General features: G+C 44.3%; 1 protein-coding gene across 2 annotated transcripts in view; it reads left to right on the top strand.

Annotated features, from left to right (window-relative positions):
- The window catches only part of IFT56 (intraflagellar transport 56), a 1,305,114-nt gene that overhangs the window by 1,032,113 nt on the left and 252,026 nt on the right, over positions 1 to 20,975 (top strand). For both annotated transcript variants that reach the window (XM_068242694.1, XM_068242695.1), the window contains one exon: positions 4,514 to 4,583. In XM_068242694.1, the coding sequence (XP_068098795.1) occupies positions 4,514 to 4,583 (70 nt within the window). The remainder of the gene's footprint in view (positions 1 to 4,513; positions 4,584 to 20,975) is intronic.

Genomic DNA, 20,975 nt, shown 5'->3' with positions numbered 1-20,975 from the left:
TCTGCATCCATGTGCAGAGCTCCAATAACTGGACTATATTACACAACTAGCACTCACTACAGGCAAAGGGGGGGGTGTTAGTTTCAGTGATAATGTGTGCACAAATTATGACCTAATAGACGTCCCCACAGCTGTATTTTTTTTTTTAAAGTGGATGTGAAGCAGTGAATGCAGCTAGCCAGAAGTATACTTACATTCCATTTGCACAGTGGGAGACATGGCAGCGCTTTCAAACAAAACATATACCTGAATGATTTATCTGCATTGATGTGCAGAGCTCCAATAACTGAACTAAATTACACAACTAGCACTCACTACAGGCAAAGGGGGGTCTCAGCTTCAGTGATAATGTGTGCACAAATTATGACCTAATAGACTTCCCCACGGCGGTGTCGTACCCCCTTGGGGAAGACCTAACACTAATCTAACGATAAAAACATAATAATTCTTGTGCAGCTTATCAAATAATTGATATACACATTTCATAAAACAAACAGGCAAAAAAGTGACAGCACTCAAAAATGCACCTGAATTGCAAGCCTACAGAGGCAATGCAGAGCCCCTCTGGAACTAAATACATGCCTTGAATACAAAACAGATGCAAATCATGTGCTAATTCTAATCTAATTTTTTTTTAATTTTTTTGAAAGTGGATGTGAAACAGTGAATGCAGCTAGCCAGAAGTATACTTACATTTGATTTGCACAGTGGGAGACATGGCAGCGCTTTCAAACAAAACTTATACCTGAATGATTTATCTGCATTGATGTGCAGAGCTCCAATAACTGGACTATATTACACAACTAGCACTCACTACAGGCAAAGGGGGGTGTTAGCTTCAGTGATAATGTGTCACATTATCACTGACGCTAACACCCCCTTTGCCTGTAGTGAGTGCTAGTTGTGTAATATAGTCCAGTTATTTGAGCTTTGCACATTAACCTCCCTGGCGGTTAATTTTTTTTGCCAAATTGGCAAAAAAACTTTTTTTTTTAATTTTTTTTTTGTTTCATGTAAAGCTACCAGAGTGGTAGCTACATGAAACACCACTAGAGGGCGCATGTGTCCCTCTAGTGCGATCGTCGCCGGCATCTATAGCAAACAGGGGAACGCGTATACAACGCGTTCCCCTGTTTGGCTTCTCCTGTCGCCATGGCGACGATCGGGATGACGTCATGGACGTCAGCCGGCGTCCTGATGTCAGACACCTCCGATCCAGCCCATAGCGCTGCCCGGAACTCATTGGTCCGGGCAGCGCAGGGCTCTGGCGGGGGGGGGCCCTCTTTCGCCGCTGCGTGCGGCGGCGATCAAGCTGTGCGCGCGGCTAGCAAAGTGCTGGCTGCGCGCACAGCAATTTACAGAATAAAAATCGCCCCACCAGGGGCTGAGATCTCCCCCTGCGTGGCATAGCCCGAGCTCAGCTCGGGCTTACCGCCAGGGAGGTTAATGCAGATAAATCATTTCGGTATAAGTTTTGTTTGAAAGCGCTGCTCTGCATTGCCTCTGTAGGCTTGCAATTCAAGTGCATCCTTGAGCGCTGTCACTTTTTTGCCTGTTTGTTTTATGAAATGTGTATACCATTTATTTGATAAGCTGCACAAGGATTATTATGTTTTTATCGTTAAATTAGTATTAGGTCTTCCCCAAGGGGGTACGTCACCGCCGTGGGGAATTCTATTAGGTCATAATTTGTGCACACATTATCACTGAAGCTAACACCCCCCTTTGCCTGTAGTGAGTGCTAGTTGTGTAATATAGTCCAGTTATTGGAGCTCTGCACATCAATGCAGATAAATCATTCAGGTATAAGTTTTGTTTGAAAGCGCTGCCATGTCTCCCACTGTGCAAATGGAATGTAAGTATACTTCTGGCTAGCTGCATTCACTGCTTCACATCCACTTAAAAAAAAAAATTAAAACAAATTTTAGATTAGAATTAGCACATAATTTGCATCTGTTTTGTATTCAAGGCATGTATTTAGTTCCAGAGTTCCTCTGTAGGCTTGCAATTCAGGTGCATCCTTGAGCGCTGGCACTTTTTTGCCTGTTTGTTTTATGAAATGTGTATACCATTTATTTGATAAGCTGCATGAGGATTATTATGTTTTTATCCTTAGATTAGTGTTAGGTCTTCCCCAAGGGGGTACGTCACCGCCGTGGAGAAGTCTATTAGGTCATAATTTGTGCATCTATCAAAACATTATTCTACTTACTGAATCGCATGTCTTGGTCTTTAAACTGAAATGGCTAGATGTGTTACCACAGTTGGATGATGAGTGAGGGAGGACATGTGGATTAAACCATTTGAATATTTAATAGCATCAAGAGAAAAACTGATCCTAGTTAAGATCCTTCATAAGCTGAGCGGATCATATCAGTCCGGCAACAGCGCATACACACGCGCATACTGTCGGCTAAAGACCGCTCAGCGGGAGGGTCCGGTGGACCCGTCGTTGCATTTGATAGTGCGTGTGTACGCACCTTTAGGGAGTACATTACCCCAACTAGGATGTATAGATTTGACCCTTCTCTTCCTGGTACTTGCTGGAAGTGTTGTGGCATTAATGCTGACTTTACACATGTAATGTGGACGTGCCAGAAACTGGCCCCGATATGGCAACAAGTATTTGATTATATCACACAGGTGACCAAAATTAAAGTCCCATTGAACCCCACATGGTGTTTATTGGGTCTCACAAGCACACTGGCTAGTACTAGGGCTCAACGCTCATTAGTTGGACTTCTCTTGTTCTACTATAGAAAAGCCATTCTTCTTAACTGGAAACAAGGTGACCCTCCAACACTGCAATTTTGAGAAAATTGATTAACAACTCATTGCATTTATTTAAAGCTGCGTACATAGCTAGGGGAGGCTACGTAATTAAAACTACCTAGGTTATCAAACAGGTTTGTGTGCTGTCTCATTTTGTGCTATGGGAGGTTGGAGGGGGGAGGGGTTGAGGGTGAGAGTGGTAGGAGTAAGTGGGGGTCTATGATGGGCTGAACTGTATGTCCACTGTTTTGTTTGTTGGTTTTTACAATCCTGCACCTGTGTTTGACAGGATTGCTACCTGTTTCTTTGTTAGTTGCAAAAATCAATAAAAAGAAACTTAAAAAAAATATTGTCAGGCCTTTCTGGTCAATGACTATAGGTCAGGCTGTATGCCCATATGACTGACCTATAGCCCAGCCTGTAACACCTGCCCAAACTCCTACCTAACACAATACTACAATACACCCTGCAGGTAGATGTAGCATACAGACTGACAGATAGCAATCCACCAAACAGAACCTATAAACTCTAGCAATGCAATGGGCACAGTATTCACAAATATATGTATGATAGTCACCTGAGGCCTGTAGGATGAGGTACTCCAGACGAGTGTACCAGCTGACTGTAGAACAGGTATGTCAAACCGGTCCTACGAGGGGCGAGATTCTCACACATTTTTGATACAGCTCAAATGAATTGATGGGTCTGAATCAGGAAAGGTGTGGTCCATCAGGTAGAACACATTCCTTTCTTTCTCAGTCCATCCTAAACACTGGCATGGATCTGGCCCTCCAGGCCTGGAGTTCGACACGTGCTGTAGAAGCAGGTATTCCAGTGTAGCAAGACAGTCCAGGAAACTTCCAGAGATAATGTAATCTTTAGACAAGCCGATGTCAGTCCAGGCAGCTTTCATGCAAGTCCGTGTCCAAGCAGAGGTTGATCCAGGCAGCTAGTAGGCGTAGTCCAGGTACAATAGCAGAGTCGGCAACAGGTAATTCGGTAGAGAAAGCGTGGTCAGGATACAAGGCAGAAGTCGGCAACAGAAATCACTCAGAGGCTAAACGTGGTCAGGGATACAAGGCAGAGTTGGCAACAGGGATCAATAGTTTTGTGAGCGCATACCCAGCAACAAGCCTAAGCTAAATGCTATCACGGGCGATAACTGGGGGCGCTCACCATGCTTAAATACAAGGACTAACCAATCAGAAACTAACAGAATCGAAAAACAACCAATAGAAGCCCGGCTGACACACACGCGGCTACTGTCTACATTGGCAGAACGCGTACTGAGATGCTTCTTCCACCTATCCAAAGGAAGCTGTCACTGCATGGAACAGCTTACTCTTCTGCTGTTACTGAACAGGTTTTTGTCAATGGGTTCGATAAATTACCAAACTTCTACCGCACATGTGAAAATCTTGATGAATTAGCAAAAAAAAAGTCTAAAATACTGAATGCGATATTTTAAGGACTTGTTTTTTTTTTAATCAAACAGCTTTTAATGCATTTAATCCATTGGCTCTTCTGCATGGATTGCATTGTTGTTTTGGGTCACAAATCCTCTGCATGTGAAAATAGAGTAATGTCAGCATCAGCGCGGTACACTGAAATCAAAGTACCTGCAAACATTCTCCCCATTTTATTTTTGCCTAGAGATTAGCTTTACTTCACTAGTTATATATTTTCACATTTCTGGTTATCTACCCAGATTTTTTACTGTATCTTTGAAATTCTTTTCTAGGTGTTCTTGTTAATACAGAGTGAGAAGATAAAGAATGATTATGTATATTTGAGCTGGCTTGCCCGATGTTGTAAGTAGTTTGTTTCTTTTTTATCTTCATACATTAATTGATTGTGTTTCTTAATAGAATTGGCCCGAATGGTTCGCCGCAGGACAGTTCCTGGCTGATATCCGCTGTTTGCGTCCGCGGCAGGTGGCGTGTTCGACCTGCCCCCTATACATCATAATTGAGCTAAACTTTAATCCCTTGTTTTATTCCATCTCCGGCTGCGGTAGTTAGAGAAAGGGAGAGAGCACATTGCTGCAATAGGGAAAGTTAGCTAGGCCTGTTTTGTTGTTCCTCACTTACTGACTTGCTGTGAAAGCACCCCAGATAGCCCTTGAGGGATGCCAGTGCCTACTACATACTACATTGTTCTGCTGTTTTGTTTTGTTTTTGTGTGTGACACTCCACAGCCCACTGGCAACCACCAGGAGCTGTGCACGGTATTACTGCTTACTGCTATTGTTGGCCCATTCAGTTGCAGGCACAGTAGCACCTCCAGTGCATTCGTTTAGACTGTATTCTAATAGTACTATTGCATTTCTCTGTGTGTGACACTACATAGGCCACTGATACTTGCAGCTGAGCACAGTACTATTGCTATTGTTGGCCCATTCGGTTGCAGGCACAGTAGCACCTCCAGTGCATTACTTTAGACTGTATTCTGATAGTACTATTGTGACACTACACAGCCCCGATACTCTCCCTAATTGTTCTGGCCTCTGGTACTGCACAGTGGCTGCAACGACCAAAAAAAGGCTTGTACATGATGTAAATTCACCTTTGTGATCGTTACCTTGTTGCGGTGAAGGGGCTTGTGTATCACAATGAAGAAATTACCTATATGAGTGTGTTGGGGGCACACCTAAGATGATAAGGTTGTTGCTTCATTGTGGACAGACCAAATTAAATCTGCTAAATGGCAAAACCTTTTTTTCTTTGTGGTCACCTCAGGCGATACTAGGCCCACACTGCAGAATCAGTGTTTTGTGGTTATTTTACTGTCATTGAACTACCTCAGCCCGACCAAATGGGCTGGAAAACCTTAATCGCCTGCACTCTCGCCAATGTGCGCACAAGCACAGGGACCACTAAACAAAGGTTGCTGCTGAGAGGACTAACTTTAAGTCCTGAAAGTGTCAACTATTAACAAATCTTTTCGTTTTTTTGCGGTGCGTTAAATAGCGAGTTTGGTCTGTCAGTATGAAGTAGACATAACCCTTATACTACCACCATGTGTACGCACTCCGGACATTTTAAAGCAGCCCTTTATTCCTCCATTGTAGGAATGTACTGTGATTTCTGCCCTTTAGGGATTAAAACATGACTCTGTGTCAACTACTTAATTTTTGGCATGGCATGGATCCCCCTTTGGCATGCCACAGTCCAGGTGTTGAACCCCTTGAAACAACTTTTCTATCACTTTTGTGGCCAGTAATAGTACCTGTAGGTTACTAAATTCTCCTGCCCATTGATATCTATGACGGTTCGCCCGAACTCAAACTTTTATGGAAGTTTGAGTTTGGCGTCTGCAAAGTCAAAATTTGATGTTCGCGACATCTTACATAGTTACATAGTAACTCTATTTCTTAACTGTGTAACAGTGTACATGAAAGAAACTTAATTTGTCAGCGTAATAATTTATTGCTATTAAACACAAAGTAATATAAAATAAACTGATGAACAGATGAGGAAATATAGCAATTAAGTTAAACGTAAATTAGTTTGTTGTTTAACAAAAACGTATTATGGGAACTATGTAGAAAGAAGTGGCAATCTGACCGAGCGCTCTTCTACCCAATCACAATGCCTGGAATGAATGGACATCACCCCGATCAGGGGCATTGTCCATTCATAAAACAGGAAGCAATCCGAGGCTGTAAAATTAAAAAAAAAAAAAAAAAAGTGAACACTTCCTATAAAACAGGAGAGTGTTCGCAGTGCCATCTAGTGGCCAAAAACAGACGTTCATACACTTATAATTAAATATTAATACAATTAATAATTTATACTTCTTTATGGTCATCTCAGGCGATACTAGGCCCACACTGCAGAACTTGTAAAAATAAATAAATAAATAAATAGTTGCCTTAGGGCTTTTTTTAATCTCCTGTACTGCCAATAATTATTCATACCCCTGGCAAATTTGGACTTAGAGTTGCTTTTATTCAACCAGCAAGTATTTTTTTGATGGGAAATGACATAGGAGTCTCCCAAAAGATAATAAGACAATGTACAAGAGGCATTATTATGGGAAATAAACATTTCTCAGTTTTTATTTACATTTGAATCTGTGGAGGGAGCTAAAGATCAGGGTGATGGCAAGAAGACCCTCCAACCTGAAAGTTTTGGAGCTCAATGCTAAAGGTGAATGGGCAAAAATACTGTATCTGTGGAGACATGCAAAAAGCTGGTCTACAATTATAGGAAGTGTTTGATTGCTGTAATAGTCAATAGTTACATAGTTATTTTGGTTGATGGACGTATGTCTTTTTTGACTTGAATAAAAGTAATTTTAAGTTAAAATTTTCCAGGGCTATGTTTTTTGCCACTGTATATTTTATGAGGGTATATTACTATTACTGTACTACATAGGGGCTTGTAATTGTAGACCGGACTAAAAAAAAGAAAAAAAGAAAAATAACACCTATATTTCCAAATAATATATTGTCGCCATACATTGTGATAGGGACATCATTTAAATGGTTTGATAATCGGGACAAATGGGCAAATAAAATGTGCGGGTTTTATCCACAGTAGAATGTTTTTATTTCAAAACTATAATGGCCGAAAACTGAGAAGAAATTGATTTTTTTCCAATTTTTTCTTATTTTTCCCATTAAAATGCATTTAGAATAAAAAAAAAATACTTAGCAAATTGTACTACCCACAGAAAGCCTAATTGGTGGCAAACAAACAAGGTATAGATCATTTTGTTGTGATAAGTAGTAATAAAGTAATAAAGTTATTGGCGAATAAAAGGGAGGAGCACTGACAGGTGAAAATTGCTGTCGTCCGTAAAGGAGCGTACACACGCCGTGTTATTACAAACAACGGGTCCGTCACACCCTCCCACGGGGCGGTCGTTCTGCCGACAGTAGCACGTGTGTACAAGCTGTTGGCAGACTGATAAGACTTGTTTGACTGATCCGCACGGCACCCCGCGGGAGAGTCTGACGGACTAGTTGTTTGTACAAAATACGGCATGTGTATGCCCCTTTAGGGTGAAAACCCATGGAAGATAAATTTGCTTGATTACAGTTACTATCTGGGATTTGTTCATTTACCAATTAGCCCAAAAAGGTTATCTGCTCCATTCACTTTCTGGTGTGCTGGAGGGAATGTGGGTGATGTGTGTGTGTGTGTGTGTGTGGGGTCGGGAGGTGTCTCTGCCTTCTGGCACTAAAGCAAGAAGGTGACACCCCTGGACTAGGCCCCACCTCCACACATGTTCTATCACCCGCTTCTGCTGCGTCTGGGTAGCTTTGTGCCCCCTCCCCCGTGCATCCCTCGGTTCTTCTGTCCCCTTGTGTGCCTCCTTCTGCCCCCCTGTGCCTTCTTCTGTCCACCTGTGCCTTCTTCTGTCCCCCTTTGTGACTTTTTCTGGCCCTCAGGCCTCCTCTTGTCCTCCTTTGCCTTCCTCTGTCCCCTTGTGCTTCCTTCTGTCCCCTTGTGCTACCTTTGCCACCCTGTGCATCCCTATGTCCCATTGTGCCTAGGCTTCTTCTGCCCCTCTTTGTGCCTCTCTATGTCCCCCTGTGTCTCCTTATGTCAACTTGTGCCACTATCTGTCCCTGTCATCCTCCTGCAATCCCCCAGCCAAATGTGTAAATGCAGAGTATAGCGCAGCAGAAGCTGTGCTCTCAGCTCCATACTGGAGCGCTGTGCCTGTGTGACCATCCTGTCTGTCTCCTGCTTCCACTAGTGCTGGAACCTCACTCTCCTCATAATGACATAGTTATTTGGGTTGAAAAAAGACATACGTCCATAGAGTTCAACCAGAAAATAAAGTACAACACCAGCCTGCACCCTCACATATCCCTGTTGATCCAGAGAAAGGCAAAAAACACTTCCAATGCATGGTCCAATTAGCCCTAAAAGGAAAAAAAAATCCTTCCCGACTCCAGATGGCAATCAGATAAAATTCCTGAATCAACACCGCTGGGCATTGCCTAGTAATTATAGCATGGATGTCTTTCAACGCAAGGAAAGCATGTAAGCCCCCTTTAAACACAGATATAGAATTTGCCATAACTATTATATGTGGCAATGCATTCTACATCTTAATCACTCTTACTGTAAAGAACCCTTTCCTAAATAAATGGCTAAAACACAGGGGCCTAGCTAGAAATAACTGGGCTCCATGGCAGTATTTCCGCATTAGGGTCCCACGTGACTACCGGCATAAAGCATGTGGGGCGTGGTATCATACCCACTGCCACCTGGGGTGCCATTGCAGAAGTACAGCATGGACACTCGGAAATGGCGTGATGGGTATCACACTCGGAGACGGGGTGCCAGTGGGGTGGGGGTAATCGTTACCAGTGCCCCCCAGCCCAGGGCCCACTCTAAGCTACTTCCTCTGCCGCATGAATAATGAAGCTAGTGGGGCCATGCCTGTCAAGAGATGTAGTACACAATCTACTACATCTTCCATTAGTGTACTATAACTTGCGGTATACATTGTGGCAGTCCTCATTATTTGTGCAGAAATTAGAGAAGTGGGGAGAATACAGTGTGTGTACATCAGCCCCAAATCCCCTCAGAGAGATGTTGTGGGTGGATACCGTTGGCCGATTGCCGGCCATGAGCATTGTTCCCTCCACTCATCCAGTTACCATAAGACGTCCCTCCTGCACCAGTACATTGTCCCTCTGCCCCCCCCCCCCCCCCGCACATCACAACAGAAAGCATCACTACAAATGCTAGTGGTGTGTCTGTATAGTATCAGCTTAGCAATGTTGCCCAAGGGATCAAATAACAATCCCTTGGCAACTTTCCTCATATGTGGTTAACTGCAGGCAGTGGGTGGGCTGGGGTAATGGCGCTGCTGTTCCCTCCAGGCTCCGACTCCCTGGCACTGTAGCAGCCCTGGCAGCACAGTGTGTTGCTGTCAATCTTGGTCTGTCTCTGTCTCCAACTTTTCCAGCTTACCAACAGCAGGTGAGGTGGGGCACTGGCAGGCAGTCAGGTGACTAAGGTGAGGGCAGGCTGAGGCTCACAGGCTGGCAGCAGCAGATCTCATTAATGTCCTGCTGGCAGCTGCTCAATGAGTCCCTCTGCAGCTCCTTTCTCACTCCCCTTCTCTCTCTGTGCCCTGCTGTCCTCGGTTCCTGTGCTCTGACCAGGCAGGTGGGAAGGGGCGGAACTACGCTCAGCACCGTGCGGAGGAGGCAGAGTTATGACTGGAAGGGGCAGAGCCATGGGGAGCCCTGTGAGGGGTGGGGCTATGATCGTGAGACGATGAACCACTGACAGCATTGAGATAGGTGGAGCCACAACTCTTCTGTGTTCCGGACAACTGGTTGGAACTATAATGTAAGTGTCGGGGAAATGTGCAGAGAAGCGGCAGGTGGAGAAATAGTCCTGTTTCACCTGCCAACCCCTCTGCAATGAGCAGCAGGGGGGCCTGGAGTCACAATTGTAATCCTGGCCTGGCCAAGGGCACATGGATTTAAAAATGAAGAAAAAAAAAAAAGAGGCAGCATGGCGGAGGGCCCTATGCCCCTGTTAAAACGTTTTTCCTCCATGCTCAGATCATGTCCCCTAGTCCCTAGTTCTTTGTAAAAGCCTAGGGACAAAACGGCTTTAAATATTAAAGCTATAGGCCCTATCCCATACAGCCATATCAATCCCTGCCATGTACTGATGAGGGCCAAACGTCCGAAACAGGCTGTCTACATGTGGGGTTGGTGTGGCTGTGTAATATTTAAAGTTATAGGGTTGCTATACACCAGCGGTTCTGGATGAAGTATTCAGTAGTGGTGCATTGTGGGTAATCACAAATATTCACTTATAGCTGAATTATTGCAAATTTCCTTCTGTTTTAAGAATGCAAATTTCACCAAGCATTGCTTATTAGTAGGAGGGCTTTCGGTCTCTTTTATCCCACTATACATTCTTAGTGGTTTGGGTCACCCCGGGCTGCTTTAATATGTCCCACTTATTGAGCAACACACAGACCGTGCAAGCTCGGTTAGTTCACACTGGGCGATTTTTCAGCACTTTGCTAAAGGCACACGCCAGATTCCTGTAAATGACGGGTCGTCAGACCCGCCCGCGGGGCGGCCGTTCTGCCGAAAGTTTGTCAGAACTGTCGGCAGGCTGATAAGGCTGGTTTTGACAGATCCGCTCTGCAACACAATATATAGACCTGGCTAACTGCCTCTCCCACTAATTAACAATGCTAATCCACTCAGCCGCTATGGGGAAAAAAAAACACCTTTAACCACTTGAGAACCGTGGGCTTTACCCCCCTTAAGGACCAGGCACTTTTTTTCCACTCAGACCACTGCAGCTTTCACGGTTTATTGCTCGCTCATACAACCTACCACCTAAATGAATTTTGGCTCCTTTTCTTGTCACTAATAAAGCTTTCTTTGGTGCTATTTGATTGCTGCTGCGATTTTTACTTTTTATTATATTCATGAAAAAAGACATGAATTTTGTCAAAAAAATGATTTTTGTAACTTTCTGTGCTGACATTTTTCAAATAAAGTAAAATTTCTGTATACATGCAGCACGAAAAATGTGGACAAACATGTTTTTGATAAAAAAAAACCCATTCAGGCTATATTTATTGGTTTGGGTAAAAGTTATAGCGTTTACAAACTATGGTGCAAAAAGTGAATTTTCCCATTTTCCAGCATCTCTGACTTTTCTGAGCACCTGACATGTTTCATGAGGGGCTAGAATTCCAGGATAGTATAAATACCCCCCAAATGACCCCATTTTGGAAAGAAGACATCCCAAAGTATTCACTGAGAGGCATAGTGAGTTCATAGAAGATATTATTTTTTGTCATAAGTAAGCGGAAAATGACACTTTGTGACAAAAAAAAAAAGGATCCCATTTCTTCTAACTTGCGACAAAAAAAAATGAAATCTGCCACGGACTCACCATGCCCCTCTCTGAATACCTTGAAGTGTCTACTTTCCAAAATGTGGTCATTTGTGGGGTGTGTTTACTGTCCTGACATTTTGGGGGGTGCTAAATTGTAAGCACCCCTGTAAAGCCTAAAGGTGCTCATTGGACTTTGGGCCCCTTAGCACAGTTAGGCTGCAAAAAAGTGCCACACATGTGGTATTGCCGTACTCAGAAGAAGTAGTATAATGTGTTTTGGGGTGTATTTTTACACATACCCATGCTGGGTGGGAGAAATATCTCTGTAAATGACAATTGTTTGATTTTTTTTTACACACAATTGTCCATTTACAGAGATATTTCTCCCACTCAGCATGGGTATGTGTAAAAATACACCCCAAAACACATTATTTTACTTCTCCTGAGTACGACGATACCACATGGGTGGCACTTTTTTGCACCCTAACTGCGCTAAGGGGCCCAAAGTCCAATGATTACCTTTAGGATTTCACAGGTCATTTTTGTTTCAAGACTACTCCTCATGGTTTAGGGCCCCTAAAATGCCAGGGCAGTATAGGAACCCCACTAATGACCCCATTTTAGAAAGAAGACACCCCAAGGTATTCTGTTAGGTGTATGGTGAGTTCATAGAAGTTTTTATTTTTTTGTCACAAGTTAGCGGAAATTGATTTTAATTGTTTTTTTTCACAAAGAGTCATTTTCCGCTAACTTGTGACAAAAAATAATATCTTCTATGAACTCACCATACTCCTAACGGAATACCTTTGGGTGTCTTCTTTCTAGAATGGGGTCATTTGTGGGGTTCCTATACTGCCCTGGCATTTTAGGGGCCCTAAACCGTGAGGAGTAGTCTTGAAACCAAATGTCGCAAAATGACCTGTGAAATCCTAAAGGTACTCATTGGACTTTGGGCCCCTTAGCGTACTTAGGGTGTAAAAAATTGCCACACATGTGGTACCGCCGTACTCAGGAGAAGTAGTATAATGTGTTTTGGGGTGTATTTTTACACATACCCATGCTGGGTGGGAGAAATATCTCTGTAAATGACAATTGTTTGATTTTTTTTTACACACAATTGTCCATTTACAGAGATATTTCTCCCACCCAGCATGGGTATGTGTAAAAATACACCCCAAAACACATTATACTACTTTGCCACATGTGTGACACTTTTTTGCAGCCTAGGTGCGCTAAGGGGCCCAACGTCCTATTCACAGGTCATTTTGAGGCATTTGTTTTCTAGACTGCTCCTCACGGTTTAGGGCCCCTAAAATGCCAGGGCAGTATAGGAACCCCACAAGTGACCCCATTTTAGAAAGAAGACACCCCAAGGTATTCCGTTAGGTGTATGGCGAGTTCATAGAATATTTTATTTTTTGTCACAAGTTAGTGAAAAATGACACTTTGTGAAAAACAAACAATAAAAATCAATTTCCGCTAACTTTTGACAAAAAGATAAAATCTTCTATGAACTCGTCATACACCTAACAGAATACCTTGGGGTGTCTTTTTTCTAAAATGGGGTCACTTGTGGGGTTCCTATACCGCCCTGGCATTTTACGGGCCCAAAACCGTGAGTAGTCTGGAAACCAAATGTCTCAAAATGACTGTTCAGGGGTATAAGCATCTGCAAATTTTAATGACAGATGGTCTATGAGGGGGCGAATTTTGTGGAACCGGTCATAAGCAGGGTGGCCTTTTAGATGACAGGTTGTATTGGGCCTGATCTGATGGATAGGAGTGCTAGGGGGGTGACAGGAGGTGATTGATGGGTGTCTCAAGGTGTGATTAGAGGGGGGAATAGATGCAAGCAATGCACTGGCGAGGTGATCAGGGCTGGGGTCTGAGGGCGTTCTGAGGGTGTGGGCGGGTGATTGAGTGCCCTAGGGGCAGATAGGGGTCTAATCTGATGGGTAGCAGTGACAGGGGGTGATTGATGGGTAATTAGTGGGTGTTTAGGGTAGAGAACAGATGTAAACAATGCACTTGGGAGGTGATCTGACGTTAGATCTGCGGGCGATCTATTGGTGTAGGGGCAGATTGCCCGCAAGGGGCAGGTTAGGGGCTGATATAATACACTTTGTATACATTACTATTATTGATGGGTGGCAGTGACAGAGGGTGATTGATGGGTGGCAGTGACAGGGGGTGATTGACAGGTGATCAGTGAGTTATTACACGGAAGGACAGATGTAAATAATGCACTGGCAAATTGATAAGGGGGGGGGGGGGTCTGAGGGCAATCTGAGCGTTTAGGCGGGTGATTGGTGATTGTTAAAAAAAAAATAGCGTTGACAGATAGTGCTGTGGGCGATCAGGGGGCAGGGGGGGGGGGGGGGGGGGGAATCAGTGTGCTTGGGTGCAGACTAGGGTGGCTGCAGCCTGCCCTGATGGTCCCTCGGACACTGGGACCACCAGGGCAGGAGGCAGCCTGTATAATACACTTTGTATACATTACAAAGTGTATTATACACTTTGTATGCGGCGATCCGGGTGCTAGTAACCCGCCGGCACTTCCGTACGGCCGGCGGGTTACAGCGCGAGGGGGGCGGAGCCAGTCGCCGGCGGCCGATCGCGTCACGAATGACGCGATCGCGCCGCCCATGCCCGTACAAGGACCGCCGCCATTTGTACATGCGGCAGTCCTTGCGGGGTCCACTTCCCGGCCGCCAATTGTACATACGGCGGTCGGGAAGTGGTTAATGACACTAAGGCTGGGTGCACACATCCCATAACATGAAAGGCTGCATTTGATGTCATGTTTTCATTTTATGTTGTTTGCTTTTTGCTGCGTTTTTTAGTGCGTTTTTGGTACGTTTGCATTTTTTCTACCGCAGATGTGTTTTGTGTGCGTTTTAATGTGTTTGCGGTTTTCATATACAAAACGCATATGTTTTGTATGCGTTTTTTTATTTCCATTTATGCAAATCACTAAGAAGACAACAGAAAGCGGAAATACATCACAAAACAATTTTGATGGGGAAAAAAACACATATAAAAACACATGGAAAACGCATGAAAAAAGCATACCATTGTATTCCCATTGACTTTCATTATGTGCGTTTTTGATGCATTTTTGGAGATTATACAACAAAAGCAGTGTTTTTGAAAATGCACGCATATAAAACGCATAAGTGTTTTTTATATATTTTTTTCCTGCGGCCCATGGACTTCTATTGGCAGGAAAAACGCAGCGTTTTCCGCAATGCTAGCGTTTCTGCTATTTGTGCACCTAGCCCAAGTGCAGTGAACTTTTACTGTTAGGATAAAAATAAAGCAATACATTTGGAAAGCCTAAACTACATTGGTCAAAATTAAATGCAAACACACACAAACCGTTTATTTTATTTTTTTCTTTTTACCACAGCTTCAGTTGTCTGGACAGCCTTTTGCCCAATTGAATAAAAGCCAAAGGGACAGCCTTTTGCCCAATTGAATAAAAGCCAAAGCCTATATATAAGAATCCGACCAATAACTTTGCAAAAGAGTATTAATTGGTGCAAAAAGGATTTACTTTATTTTAGAAAATAGTATGATAAACAGTTGGATGTTAATATAGCAAATTACCCCCTGCCCACACAAGATTAAAACCTTAAAAAACTTACGGAGCGGAGACTCCTATAATACATGACGTCATCACACATGAATATATATGGTGGTAATTCCGGACAGACCAAACTCAATATGCTATTGCACCATATAGGTGAACTGAATGCAAAAGCAGCTAATTTAAACAGCATAAATGTATCAACTCTAGTCTCACTCGCAGACTTGATAACACCTAGGAGTTATGCCAGACACAATCCCACTCGCAGACATGTCCTCTTCATATAGAAGCATAGAAATGATGTGGTAACAGACAGAGGCAGCGTTAATGACAAGCCAGTTTAAGCAAAGCTTTTTGCAACATAAAGGCAGCAGCTTACGTGGGGCAGAGAGATGCTATTTAGACAGGCATACAACACAGTTTATGAATTGTTACCTGCCCTAGATATAGTTCTTCCACCCCGCAGCAGTAATAGGCTGATAGTTCCTCAGGCTGTCAAACATCCAACCTCTGTCCATGCATAAGAAGTCCTCCCAGTTCTATTTGTAGTCCATATGTGGTTGTATAGCTGTCCGGATACAGTCCAGTAGTGAAGGCAGCATGAAAGCACGTAGTGCAGCAGGCCATGCAGGACTCCAAAGCGTCTCCAGCTTTAACTTTTGCTAAGTGTGAGACGTCTGGAGTCTCCTAGCTCCATGCTCCGACCAGTTTCACACATGCGTGCTTCATCAGGGTGTGGCTTACAATAGGGTTGAGCCTCTATGTTGTCCCACTACTGGTGCCTCGCCTATAGGGGTGGGCACAATTGCACAGAGACCGCCCATCCCCAGAGCGCTGTATATTCAGACTATTGCATAGGAAGGAGTGCAGAAGCACAGCAGAAGGCTTTCAAAACACGGAATACCGCAATAGAATGTAACCCAGGTGAAGACATGGAAGCGCACAATGTCTATGGATATGGATATGTATAAAGGGAATTCCGGTTTTCTGCATATATCAGAGAGCCAGCAGATACTGATACTAATGCATCCATGGCTGCAAGGCATATGCTTCACCACTATACCTCTCATGATCTGGGGGGGTAAGATAAGCCAAAATAAATAAATTGTACTAACCATCAGTCAGTTCACTTATTAATTAGCTGTGTCATCCCCCAGCATTTAAATAGATACTGTCACCATAGACAGCAGTACCCAATCACAAATCACGGCAACAGTCAATACAAAGGGACGGCACAGCTTAACCTCCTTAGCAGTATGCCTGACACTGTGTCGAACATATGGCTGGCTGGCCCCAGGAGTCCCCCAGTATAATTTTAACTGATCGCACACTTGTAAAAGCTTCAGCTAGCGCTAGGCTAGCTAGTACAGGTGGCGGCATCCCCCCGATTGCTGCTGATCCTCCCGATCCCCCACTAATACATTACCCAGCCTGGATCCAGAGATCGCGCAGCCTCCCTGCACATCTCCGGTCCTCTCTATGGGGAGGATCGAGACTGCTAATGACGTCATGACATCGGTGACGCCATGACGTCATGTGCGATCCTCCCCATAGAGAAGAGCGGAGGCTGCGCTGATCGCTGGATCCAGGCTGGGTAATGTATTAGGGGGGGATTGGGGGGATCAGCAGCAATCTGGGGGATGCCGGCCACATGTACTAGCTAGCCTAGTGCTAGCTGAAGCTTTTACAAGCGTGCAATCAGTTAAAATAATACTGGGGGACCCAGGCTGCAAAACCTCCCGAGCGGCATAGCGCTTAGGAGGTTAAGGGAGCTGACACCCCAGTATTAAGTAGCCATAAAGAGAGGGAAAGGGGGGGTGGGGCACCTCCGCATGCCATGAGCTTACTCACAGAAAACATTGTAGTCCAAAATCTGCATTATGTCCCAAAGGGGCCAGAGTGCGGAGTTTGTATATCCAACTGCACTCATTTTGTTTTAAAATGTTATCAAAATCCCTCTGAGAAATGTTAAGCATGTAGATCCCCTTAACTTTCGATCCAAACAGGTCATCTCCATGATATTCTTTATAGTGTTGCGCAAGTGGGGTTGTGTATCCCACACCTTTTTGGCATTTCGCATATGCTCACCTATCCTAGCCCACAGGGGGTGCGTTGTTTTACCAATGTAGTGAATACCACAAGGACAGGTGAGCATATACACAACACCCTCAGTTGCGCAATTAATAAAGGACTGTATCCTGTAGGATTTTTGGCCAAGGGAATCACTAAATTCCTTAGTGCGGTCTACTAGTGGACATACCTGACAATTCCCACCCCTGTACATGCCATTGGGTATGGATCTGCCCAGCCACATAGTGGAAGAGCTGATCTTAAATTCACTCCGTACTAATTGGTTTCTTAGGGATGGTGCTCTTTTAGCAGTAAGATGAGATTAATCTCCAACGAGAGATCTCAGGAGACATAGTAAGTACAGGCCAATGTTGAGTAAGTATTCTCCTCAATGCCCCCCAATGGCAGCCATAGGGTGTGGGAATCCTCAGGAGTACACTCCCCAGGGATTTTTTTGAACGGGTACTCCCATATCTATCGGTTCCCAATAGTTCTGCCCTATCTAAAAACCAAGCTCTTTTAAGGGCTTTTTTAAGGATCTTATGGGGATATACTCTCCCTCTAAAACGAGAGTACATTTCTCTTGACTCCTTTAAAAAGGAGTCATCTGAACAGTTACGTCTCAGACATTGGAATTCACAAATAGGGATGGACCTTATTTGACATGGTGGGGTGACAACTGGTGGCATGTAGGACTGTATTACCCACTGTGGGTTTCCTAAAGCTGGAAGATATTAGTTTATTGTCCTGTATCCTCACTTCAAGATCCAAAAAATTCAAACTCGCATTATTCACCACATGGGTAAGTTTAATATTTAGCGAGTTATCGTTCAGATCTCGAAGGAAGACACAGAGTTCCTCCATAGTTCCTGTCCATACCATCAGTATGTCGTCAATGTACCTTATCCACAGAGGGGCATGCTCCTGCCAAAGCGGATGTCTGTAAACAATCGAGCGTTCCCTGAACCCCAGATGTATATTTGCATAGGCAGGAGCACAAGCCGCCCCCATGGACGTCCCCCGTATCTGATGATAAAAAGATCCATCAAAGGAGAAGCAGTTAAATCCTAATATGAATTCCAGCAGTTCAGCCACAAAATCATTGTGGCATCGATAGCCTAAAAAGAGGGCTATATGAAGTTGGCCACCCTACAATCAGCACAAATAAAAGTTCTAGCATGTTTGGATAGTGCTACGTTTGTGCCCGTTTGTGCCGCAAAAATAAACATTTGTGCTGCTTTTGTTTTAAAGATAATAGCAATTATCTTTTTCCAAACAATGACATCACCCAGCCCCCCTACAAAGGCGCACGGACACAAAAGTGGTGTCGTTGGTTAGTGCTGGGTTTGTGCTCATTTGTGCTGCAAAAATCACCGTTCTATCTGTTATCGTTTTTGAGATATTAAAGGATTTTTATAAAGGTCAAAAGTTCACCCAGCCCCCCTACAACAGCGTACAGACACGAAAGTGATGTCGTTGGTTAGTGCTGGGTTTGTGCTCATTTGTGCTGCAAAAATCACCATTCTATCTGTTATCGTTTTTGAGATATTAAAGGTTTTTTATAAAGGTCAAAAGTTCACCCAGCCCCCCTACAACAGCGTACAGACACGAAAGTGGTGTCGTTGGTTAGTGCTGGGTTTGTGCTCATTTGTGCTGTAAAAATCACTGTTCTATCTGTTATCGTTTTTGAGATATTAAAGGTTTTTTTATAAAGGTCAAAAGTTCATCTAGCTTCATTCACTTCACTATTGAGATGTTTCTGGTTTATTTAATGTACAGATAATGCCCGGTTAACAAGATAGGGACTGTAGGTTCATTCTTCTATGTCCCCACCTCTGTTTGTACCCTCTCTGTGTGCCTCTGCTTGTGGACCCCCCCCCCCCCCTCCTGTGCTCTGTAACTCCTCTCTGTCTCTGTTTGTACCCCTGTGCCTCTGTACCTACTCTGTGCCTTTGGTTTTTACACCCTGTGCCTCTGTCTGTACCCCCCTGTGCCTCTATTTGTACCCCTGTGCTTCTGTTTGTACCCACTTGCCTCTTTTTGTGCTCCCTGTGCTTCTATTTGTACCTCCTGTACCTCAGTGTGTACCCCTTGTGCCTCTGTACCTCAGTGTGTACCCGCTATGCCTCTTTTTGTACCCCGTGTCTCTGTTTGTACCTCTGGTGCCCCCCTGTGCCTCTGTACCTCTGTTTGTACCCACTATGCCTCTTTTTGTACTCCCTGTGCCTTCGTTTTTACACCCCGGTGCCTCTTTGTCCAATTTGTCCACTTGCCGCATGCACCCTTTTTTCCTGCACCCTAATCTCCCGGTTAACGAACAAGATAGGGACTGTAGGTTCATTCTTCTATGTCCCCACCTCTGTTTGTACCCCCTCTGTGTGCCTCTGCTTGTACCCCCCCCCCCCTCCTGTGCTTTGTAATCCGTCTCTGTTTGTACCTCTGGTGCCCCCCTGTGCCTCTGTACCTCTGTGTGTACCCGCTATGCCTCTTTTTGTACTCCCTGTGTCTCTATTTGTACCCCCAGGGGCTATGGCTTAAAGTATTAGAGGCAGAGGATCAGTAGGACAGCCAGGCAACTGGTATTGCTTAAAATGAAGTAAATATGGCAGCCTCCACATACCTCTAGCTTTAGCTCCCATTTACGTTAGAATAATACTAGGGAGTGGATAGCCACAATTAGAAGATACCTTGTATCCACATTTATATCTTGTCTATACTTGCTATTCTTCATGCACTACATTGACCAGAAGTAGCTAATGTTGTTTTACCTGTTCACAGTCAACAGTTGGCTTGTTTGTGCCTTAAATCTGGTTAAATGGAATTATTTTGTTACACTCTGTATAATTTAGCAAAATAAAATTTCCAACCTTTACTGCAACTTGTCTCTCGGCAACTGTCGCTAGTCCGGCACGTGTCTCAGCTTGTGTATGCGGACTAGCGACAGGCAACACTGTGAAGTGAAGGGAGCATCCGGCCGGGGGATGCTCCCTTCGGCGATAGCTTCCGCCACATCTATGCCCTGTAGCAGAGACGTGTAGACAGCTGTCGCTGCTGCAGAGCTGTTGTCTAGCTGTCGTCAGCACGTCCCCTGTGCGCTGGCGACAGCTACAATTGTAGCCCATGTGTATGGGCCTTTAACTTTGCTGTGTCTCTGCTTCTCACCTAAATGTTCCACACCACGCTCAATACATCAGAGACTTCTGGGTTCATAGCCAAAAGTGAGAAATATGGAGCACAGCATGGAACACAATTCTGAGATGGAGTGATAAGAGAAGTTGACCCTCTGTGCCACAGCCCAAGCAGTCCTGATTTGAGATGAGTAATTATTGAGCAGTAGGGCTAATGTTGATTTTCTGCCTATGGACTTGTGTTTGATTTTGAGCTTTATAGATTGTGGCCGAGGCATCCGTGCAACAAACTTTCATTGATCTGAAGCAAGGGGAACTTTAAAGTTATTGCAGCGTTCTATCTAATTTGAGAGCTATAGAAAATGGACAGATAGTCCACGACTTATGAATGGCCCAATCCCATTGCGATGACGTCATTTCTGCATGGAGGAAGTTTGAGTCCACTTGAGGAACTGATTCCACCACAGGACCACAGGGTGGGGGGGGGGGTACAAATAGAGGCAGAGGGCAGGACAGAGGCGCCTGGAGGCACAGAGGGTACAAACGGAGGCACAGAGGGCGTACAGAGAC

The sequence above is a fragment of the Hyperolius riggenbachi genome, chromosome 6 (assembly GCF_040937935.1).
Source record: "Hyperolius riggenbachi isolate aHypRig1 chromosome 6, aHypRig1.pri, whole genome shotgun sequence".
Lineage (NCBI taxonomy): Eukaryota > Metazoa > Chordata > Amphibia > Anura > Hyperoliidae > Hyperolius > Hyperolius riggenbachi.
This window is presented reverse-complemented; position numbering and strand designations above follow the sequence as displayed.